General features: G+C 44.4%; 1 protein-coding gene across 3 annotated transcripts in view; it reads right to left on the bottom strand.

The window, feature by feature from the left end:
* Window positions 1-10000, bottom strand: part of osbp2b (oxysterol binding protein 2b) — a 51254-nt gene that overhangs the window by 8893 nt on the left and 32361 nt on the right. For all 3 annotated transcript variants that reach the window (XM_053610749.1, XM_053610750.1, XM_053610752.1), the window contains 9 exons: window positions 7815-8065; window positions 2801-2999; window positions 2218-2341; window positions 1773-1839; window positions 1441-1593; window positions 970-1215; window positions 721-841; window positions 343-446; window positions 79-174 (listed from right to left, as the gene is read on the bottom strand). In XM_053610749.1, the coding sequence (XP_053466724.1) occupies window positions 79-174; window positions 343-446; window positions 721-841; window positions 970-1215; window positions 1441-1593; window positions 1773-1839; window positions 2218-2341; window positions 2801-2999; window positions 7815-8065 (1361 nt within the window). The remainder of the gene's footprint in view (window positions 1-78; window positions 175-342; window positions 447-720; window positions 842-969; window positions 1216-1440; window positions 1594-1772; window positions 1840-2217; window positions 2342-2800; window positions 3000-7814; window positions 8066-10000) is intronic.

Below are 10000 nucleotides of genomic sequence, written 5' to 3'. Positions count from 1 at the left end.
ATTGGTTGGAGAAAGCTGCTGCTGGTGTTTATTGGAGATGTTCAACAGGAAAATGTGTAAACCTGCCTGGAAACTAACCTTACGTGGAACTTCCCTTGAAAAGTAGCTGTATGGAGAGAACTTAAGCTGGCACGTCTCTTTGGTTCTGTGGTTCACAATGTCGATGTCCCCCGACTGAGAACAAGATGGAGGTTAAAGGGCAAATATTAAAGATGTTGGAGTAGGAGATATTCCATAATAATAATAATAATAATAATAATAATAATAATAAAGACTATTAAATGGAATGTAAATCTGATTAGGTGCGGTGTTTGGATTGAGTGGAGCAGTGAGAGCGCAGACCTGATCAATCCACAGTTTGCCCACGATAATGTTGTGCACGGTGGAGGTCACCTTACGCCACACGTAGTGGTTCCCGCTCGCATGGAACTGCAGGTGGATGGCACCTAAAGAACCAAGAGGTGTTTAGGAACCCGTCGTTTGCTTCTTTAGATTTTCACAAGAGCGACGAAAAAACTGCGAGAAACTAAAAGCACTTTAATCAAAACGCACAATCCCACCTTCCAATTTTAGGCCACGCCCCCTACCTGATTCTGATGCTGGTGTTGAGTCACACCATACACTGAGGAATAATGTGATGAAGCGATGAACACGTATGAAACCTGACGAGAGTTAAGTACCACACAAGCTGTGTTTGTTAAAGTGGGCGGAGTCTCTCACCCAGGGGCATGATGGACAGGTATTTTCCACGGAACTTGCTAGCAATGGTGATTTCCTGCCACAGAGTCCAGCCTCGCTGTGAGATGACGTGATGCGCCGCAGCCGGAGGATGATGACTGACCTGAGAGAAACGGACAGGGAATTATAAGATGGTCTATAGTGCCACCAGTAGAGGGCGGTGTTTGTCAGTCTCCAGTTCGTGTGTGTGTGTGTGTGTGTGTGTGTGTGTGTGTGTGAGAGAAGTGTAACCTGCTCGCAGAGGGAGCGGTAGCCGTAGTCGTCGAGCCGGTCGAGCTCGTACGTTTCACCCAGCAGGGGGTTGAAGGGTTTAGCCGTGCGGTGGACGGTGGTGGAATAGGACGAGACGGAGAAGGCGGCCACCAAACACATCTGCTCCAGAGAATTCTCGCAGCGAGCCGCTTTATCCAACAGCTCGCTGTACTCCAGATCCTCCGTCAGCCGCTGCAGCATGGAGAGGGGCTCGTTGAAGTTCACCTGGGGAAGGGAAGAAGGTTCGGAAAAGGGGTGGAGAAAGGACAAGATCTGTTAGTATGAAAGTGGTATTGTAGCAGTATGGAGGCAGTTTTACAGCAGGGTGGGGCTGGTGTGGAGGAAGCGTGGAGGCATGTGTGGAGGCAGAGTAGAGGCAGTTTGGAGGCATGTGTGGAGGCAGAGTAGAGGCAGTTCGGAGGCATGTGTGGAGGCAGCATTGAGGCTCACAGGCATGGGGATCTTGGAGAGCTCTTTGCCAATGCAGTTCTTCATGATGCTCCACAGGTTAAGCGAATAGTTGGGCTTGTCTGGGATTCGGCTCCGCCTCCTCCTGCGTGTCTGCACCTCCCTCCCTGATAAATCATTACAGCTCGGAGACGACTGAGACACAGACATGGGGAAACAGAACAACAGAGAGAGAGAGAGAGAGAGAGAGAGAGAGAGAGAGAGAGAGAGGCTGTAGAGTCAGTGAGAGTTACTGCTGTTTCAAATTACAATGAAACCGTATCTGTCATAAACATTCTCTTAAACACTGGCCTTTATTTCTCATAAACACTCACATGTTGCTCCAGGCTCCAGTCACTGGGCTGCCCACCGCTGGCACCACTTAGATTACTCTGAGAACGCCTGTCTCACACACACACACACACACACACACACACACACACACACTTATTATACAAGTACATAGTAGTGCATTGTAGTAATAACGTAAGAATTTATCATTAATTTAATAATCTATTATTATAATAATCTATAAATATTACTTTTATTTAATATATATTATTTATTTATAGAATTAATTTATTCGAATTATTTGTTTATTACTTCTGTCTCGGCAATTACGCTGATGATCTGTCCTCACCTTTTATTTTACTGAATTACATTAAACTGGCTCATTAATTGATGTTAATTACGCCTAAAGGAATGATTCGTACACCCGATGGGGTAGAGGGTGCCAATACATAGTGCAGAGCAACAGTTCAGAATTGTAGAGACTCTGACCTATGCTGAGAGACGTCTGTAGCCGTCACTGTGATGAACGCGGGCGAATCCTCCATGGCGTCGAAATATTCTGTATCCTCATCTTCATCACTCGCTTCCTCTTTCCGGGACCTCTCACTCACTCCTACAGGACACACACACACACACACACACACACACACACACACACACACACACACATCACCATGCGGTACCCTTAGTTCCTACTGTAGTTCCTGAAACTTTAAATGTAAAATAACTACATTGCATTGCATAAGTATTCACCCCCCTTGAACTTTTCCTCATTCTGTAGTGTCACACTTTAATTGGGATTTTAAGTCATGAATCTACACTAAATATCCCATAATTCTGAAGTGTGTGTGTGGGGGGGGGTGTCGATATAGATTACAACCATGCAACCTCAAAATATAAATACACTTGTTCCAAGAAGAACGCAGATTTTGAGGAGTTAGAGGAGTAAGACTGAACATGATGCTAACACCACCATGCTTCACTATACAACACGCAAAACTTCCAGTGTGGGTAAATACTTCTGCATGTCAGACTGAGACCTGGACAGAAAGACAGATGGTTTAATGCTGACCGGTGTGTGTGGAGGTGGTGTCAGGTGTGTTAGAGGTGTGTGTCGGTGCCTCCCTCCACGCTCTCTCCAGGCTGTTGTGCTGCTTGGCCAGTTGTTCTATCGTCTCTTCCAGGTGAGTCCGCTGCTCTCGCTCATGCTGCAGGACTCGCTGCCATCTGCGGCTGTGGCTCTCGGCCAGCTCCAGGAAATCACGGCATGCCTGACACGCGGAGGCACAAACTCACGTCAGATACGAGGAGGTGGGGCTTTTTTCTACGAGGAGCCAAAGCTACTGTTATACACATAAGGAATATACACACATACACATTAGCGCTTTGAGCTACTGATCGAAAAGTCCCAGCAAAACCCTTAACCCTCAACTGCTCAGTCGTGTCCTGTGTCTCATATGGCTTTGGATAATCGGCAAATACAAACACATAAGTCACGCCCCTTTGATAATAATAACCAACCTTGGAAAAAGCCAGACCTAATAGTGTTACTCTGCATGGAATCTCCTGCATGTCACACACCCTGCAAACACTCATGACCTTAGCATTAGCAACAGCACTTCATTTATCCAACACTTTTTGACATTTTCTGACACTGACACTTTACGATCATAGGACACTGACACTTTTTGGACACTATGACACCTTTTGACACTTTACAACACTTTCTGACATTTTACAAAGCTTTACAATACTGACACTCTGACACTTTACGACGCTTTGACACAGACACTACCACAATACTGACACTCTGACACTTTATGACGCTTTGACACGGACACTACCAGCTTTACAATACTGACACTCTGACACTTTACGACGCTTTGACACGGACACTACCAGCTTTACAATACTGACACTCTGACACTTTACGACGCTTTGACACGGACACTACCAGTTTTACAACACTGACACTCTACAGCTCTTTACGACACTGACACGCTGACATTTTACAACGCTTTACAACACTGACACTCTGACCCTTTACGATGCTTTGACACAGACACTTTACAGTGTTTGCAATACTGACACTGACACTTTACAATGCTTTACAATACTGACACTTTACAACACTGACTCTTACACTTTACAGCGCCTTACAACACTGACATTTTACAACCCTGACACTATACAACGCTTTGACACGGACACTTTATAGTGCTTTGCAATACTGACACTTTACAGTGCCTTACAACACTGACACTTCACAACACTGACACTCACACTTTAAAGCACCTTACAACACTGACACTTTACAGCACTGACACTTTACAGCACTGACACTTTACAGCACTGACACACTGACACTTTACAACACTTACACACTGACACTTTACAGCACTGACACTTTACAACACTGACACTTTACAACACTGACACACTGACACTTTACAGCACTGACACTTTACAACACTGACACTTTACAGCATTGACACTTTACAACACTTACACACTGACACTTTTCAGCACTGACACTTTACAGCATTGACACTTTACAACACTGACACTTTACAACACTGACACACTGACACTTTACAGCACTGACACTTTACAGCATTGACACTTTACAACACTTACACACTGACACTTTTCAGCACTGACACTTTACAGCATTGACACTTTACAACACTGACACTTTACAACACTGACACTCTGACACTTTTCAGCACTGACACTTTACAGCATTGACACTTTACAACACTTACACACTGACACTTTTCAGCACTGACACTTTACAGCATTGACACTTTACAACACTGACACTTTACAACACTGACACTTTACAACACTGACACACTGACACTTTACAGCACTGACACTTTACAACACTGACACTTTACAGCATTGACACTTTACAACACTTACACACTGACACTTTTCAGCACTGACACTTTACAGCATTGACACTTTACAACACTGACACTTTACAACACTGACACTCTGACACTTTTCAGCACTGACACTTTACAGCATTGACACTTTACAACACTGACACTTTACAACACTGACACTTTACAACACTGACACTTTACAACACTGACACTTTACAGTGCTTTATGAGACTATGACACAGATCTTTTGGCACTTTACAGCACTGATGAAGGTCCAGAGAGTGAAGCTGTTTCTGTTTCTCTGATGTACACACTTTGTTTTTACTTGTTGATGATTCAGATATGACTAAACACTGCAGTGAGTCACACCAAAGCAGAAGCGAAAGGACACACACACACACACACACACACACACACACACACAGAGGTTACTATAGATTACAGAGAAATACATGACTTTCTTTTTCTTATTTTCTCTTTTTATCTTTTTCTTCACTCTCTTTATTTTTTACATTCTTTTCTCTGCTGCACACATTCTTTCTTTTTTCTTACACTGTCATTTTACTTTCTTTTTAATGTCCATTTGTTTTTTTCTTTTTCTTTTCTGCTTTCTCTTTTTTTCTCATCTCATTCTTTTTCACTCTTTCCTTTCTATTTCTCACTGACTCGTTCTTTCATTATTCTTTTGATTTTATTTTTCATTTTCTTACTACTTTCTTTTTTTCTATTTCTCTCGACATCCTTCTTCACTCGTTCTTTCCATTTTTTCTTTTTTTTCTTTCTTTCTATAACCATCTCTCGGTTTTCTTTCCTCATATAATCTTTCGCTCTTTCAAGTCTTTTTCTTTCTTTCTTTCTTTCTTTCTCCGGTAACTGAATGTGAATCAGGTCTATTTATGAATCGGTGCTCTATAACTTTATGACTCCTGAGTAAATCAGCTTTGTGTCGGCCACTTCCTGTCTGAGTCTCTACTTCCTGATCACATGGTGATGTTCTGATGATCTGTGTTCTGACCGCTAATACTGCAGCATGTGTAAACTTCTTCACTAGACAAAATCATACAAAAACACAAATCTACACATCTAACATGTATACAGACATTACACACACACACACACACACACACACACACACACACTAATATACACAGTGTACAGCAGACATTGTCTCAGTACTTTATATCTATCACTATTTTAGTTAGAGACATTAATACACGTAAAATATTTAAATAATAAGGAAGCAGATATTCAGACAGAAACACACACACACGCACACACACACATACACACACACACACACTCACCTGGACCTCTGTGTATGACCTGAGCTGATCTAAAGTGCCATATATAAGAGAGTGTGTGTGTGTGTGTGTGTGTGTGTCTGTGTGTGAGAAAGCTGCTGTGAAGACAAAAATCCTGCTCAGGAGCCGCTTCCACATTTTACTGCTGAGAATCTGAACACACACACACACACACACACACACACACACTGCTTGTGACTTCACAGCACACGGGAAATTACTTAACGTCTATCGGTCTGTGTGTGTGTGTGTGTGTGTGTGTGTGTGTGAGAGAGAGTGTGTGTGTGAGAGTGTGTGTGTGTGTGAGAGTGTGAGAGAGTGAGAAAGTGTGTGTATGAGATTTCGAGTGTGAGTGTGTGTGTGTGTGTGTTAACACTGTCCATCTGACCACGTGTTAATCAGGACGCTTACTCCAGTCACTACATGTCCGATACGAGTTAAAAATCGAACATTTGCGGCAGCCATTTTGTTTGTGATGTCACACTCGGGTTGGGAAAATGGCAGACGGCGCCAAAACCGGACCTGCTGACTCCCACACTACATCCAGAAACGTTTCATTTCTTTGTCCCCCTGTATATTCGTCTTTTAATTTGGGGGGGGGGGATGGGGGGACGAGGGTTAGTTGGTAAAAGAATAACACAAAATGTAGGATCACAATTCCAATTACTGCGTTTTCCAGACTGTAAAGTTGCAGAGGTTTTTTTTGCACCTAGTGAACATGTCAAAGTTACAGTAAAAATGTAAAAATGTAAAAAGTGTATGGATGTCCTCACTCTTATAATCCTATTATAAACACATATTAGATCAAACGTATCCTTTTAATTCTGTCTTTTCAATTCTTCATTCTTTCTCTTGAAACACAACATTTTTTAAAAAACGGTGCAAAATGTCTGAAATGACAGTTTTTCTTACTTTGAATGTAAAAAAATCACATGTTGTTGCCGTACGGCGACGATTACATTTCACCATTTAAAAGAACACTTAAAATATATCAACAAAAAAATATGAATGTTCATTTATCTCAGATAGTGTTGGGTTTTTTCTCCTTTTTTAGTCATTTTCCCCCTTTTTTTGCCTAATTATTGAAACATTAATGATATTTTGAGATTTCTGGGACGACCTTCACCATGGCATGTGACTGCAGAACAGGAAGTGCGAACGGCGCATTCCTGGTCATGTGACATTTTTACTTCGTTATGTTGAAGTTAACGCGGTCTTTTTCCTGTTACATAGGCAAGTAGTATGTCTGTGTTATCACCTACTGAAATACTGGAGATGAATGACTTGTTTCCATATGGCGTCATCATGCATTAAAGGGTTCACTTATTTATTTATTTCAACACTGAAGTTATAATTACCCGAGGGAATCTGACCAGTCCGTAAAGCTACGAGTCGCAGTAGACACGTTATACAAGAGAAATAAAGAGTGAAATAAAAGACTCCAAAAAGAAAAGAAAAAAAAGGGAAGAAGACAGAAAGAATGTAAAAATGTAAAAGTTCCAGCGCTGCGTGTAGGAGAGTTCTGATTAGGAACCGTTAAACAGAACCTCCGCCGCATCCATCAGCCGAGAGGAAGATAAACGCCACGTCCACTAAAATCTCTCAGTGCATTCATCACTACGCTGACTGATCACGCTGAAACACCACAATGAGCAATAAACTACTGAACACACACACACACACACACACACACACACACACACACACACACACACACACGCACGCGCGGTTCAGGTCTATACATCTACAGCATTCCCTTATTTCATGTTGTTCAAGCTGTTCCTTTACGGACGGAACACATGCAGACTTGTAAATACCGGATCAGTGATAACGCCTAGATAGAACCCTAGAGAGAACCCTACTGTGGTTCTAGTACCCGGCGCAGTACACTCACGTTGATCATAGCATTGGAGGTGATGCGGAACAGAGTGGCTCTCTCGTTCACGGCCTTGATCTTCTCGCTGCCCTCGACGGGGACGCGCAGAGCCTCGAGCTCGCTGAGAGAACGCTGCAGCGCCGCGCCGTGCTTCGCTATCAGATCGTTACACGTACACAGATCGTCCAGCTTACTCGCCAAAGTCTTCAGCGCCCCCTGCAGTTCACTGCGGTCCGAGCGTGACGTGGGTTCCTCTTCCCCAGAGTCATCTGCAGAACATACACACACACACACACACACACAGAGATAATTAGGAAATTTACACACAGCAAGTGTGTGGATCAGGGGCGTGGCGTCGACGTTACACTAAACCGCTGCACCCCGACTCCTGAGGATTTCTGAGACTTTATTTTTCATTATTTACATTAAATTTATTTACATTAGAACCACAAACTGTTTCTGCTCTAAAAAAAAAACAATCACTGTTTATGTATATCCACCTCCTACTCTAGCTCTCACTGAACAGAACCTAGATGACCAGCTAGAACCATCCTGACAATTAGCATGATGAGCCAGACCAGCTAGAACCAGTCTGACCTCCTATCAGCCTAATGATTATTATCTAGAACCAACTAGAGCCCCCCCTGACCAACTAGAACCAGTCTGATCAGCTAATAAACCCAAAACCATTCAAGAGCACCAGTATGGTCGGTGAGAACCAGTCTATAGGTCCACAACCTCGAGAGAACGTTCAATCTTCATCAGGTGGAACTTGTTCTCCGCCATGTCTGTGTGCTGCATTCAGAAGCAGAAGAACAAAAACTATTCATTTTTTCTTGCACTTGCCTTTTATTAAACAAGCTATCACACACACACACACACACACACACATACACACACACACACACACTCTTTTTTGGAAATATAAACCCAGAAATGAAGTGTGAAAGTCTGAGAGTTTCTCTCTCCGTCTCTGTCATCTCAGTGACCTCGCGACCTGCAGTGTGCACTAACGAGCAGAGACGCAGAGCTCTCGCTAATCAAAGCTCCGGTTACAGACAGACAGCGACACACACACACACACACACACACACACCATATCTCAAAGACTAACAAGCCCACTTTTCTCAGACATACAGAGGAGAATCAGTACCAAGATCACACACACACATCCTTCCAATAAACTAATTAAATCTCTCTCTCTGTCTCTCTCTCTCACACACACACACACACACACACACACACACACACACAGGGTTTCCGGATCAGAATAAACGGCACTGAGATCTGATTCTTGTCCAGCTAAACCTAATGCAGATCTATTTATAGAGAAACTGCAGGGCTTCAGCTGCTGCAAGATCAAGAGGCAAAGAAAACACCAGTAGAATCATTTAAAGCTCCAAACACCCGACACACCCTCGACACCCCCCCCGACACACCCCCGACACCCCCCCGACACACCCCCGACAAACACCCCCGACACACCCCCGACACACACCCCCGACACCCCCCCGACACACACCCCCGACAAACACCCCTGACACACCCCCGACACCCCCCCCCTGACACACCCCCGACACCCCCCCGACACACCCCCGACAAACACCCCCGACACACACCCCCGACACACACCCCCGACACACACCCCCGACACCCCCCCGACACACACCCCCGACAAACACCCCTGACACACCCCCGACACCCCCCCGACAAACACCCCCGACACACACCCCCAACACACACCCCCGACACCCCCCCGACACACACCCCCGACAAACACCCCTGACACACCCCCGACACACACCCCCGACACACACCCAACAAACACCCCCAACGTACACACTAACATGCTCTACATACACTACCACAGACACCAACACACACTACCACACACCAACACACACACTACCACACACCAACACACACCAACACACACACTACCACACACCAACACACACCAACACACAGACTACCACACACCAACACACACACTACCACACACCAACACACACCAACACACAGACTACCACACACCAACACACACACTACCACACACCAACACACACACTACCACACACCAACACACACTACCACACACCAACACACACACTACCACACACCAACACACACTTCCACACACACACACACTACCACACACCAACACACACTACCACACACCAACACACACACTACCACACACCAAC

Source organism: Ictalurus furcatus, chromosome 22, assembly GCF_023375685.1.
Source record: "Ictalurus furcatus strain D&B chromosome 22, Billie_1.0, whole genome shotgun sequence".
Taxonomy (NCBI): Eukaryota; Metazoa; Chordata; class Actinopteri; order Siluriformes; family Ictaluridae; genus Ictalurus; species Ictalurus furcatus.
This window is presented reverse-complemented; position numbering and strand designations above follow the sequence as displayed.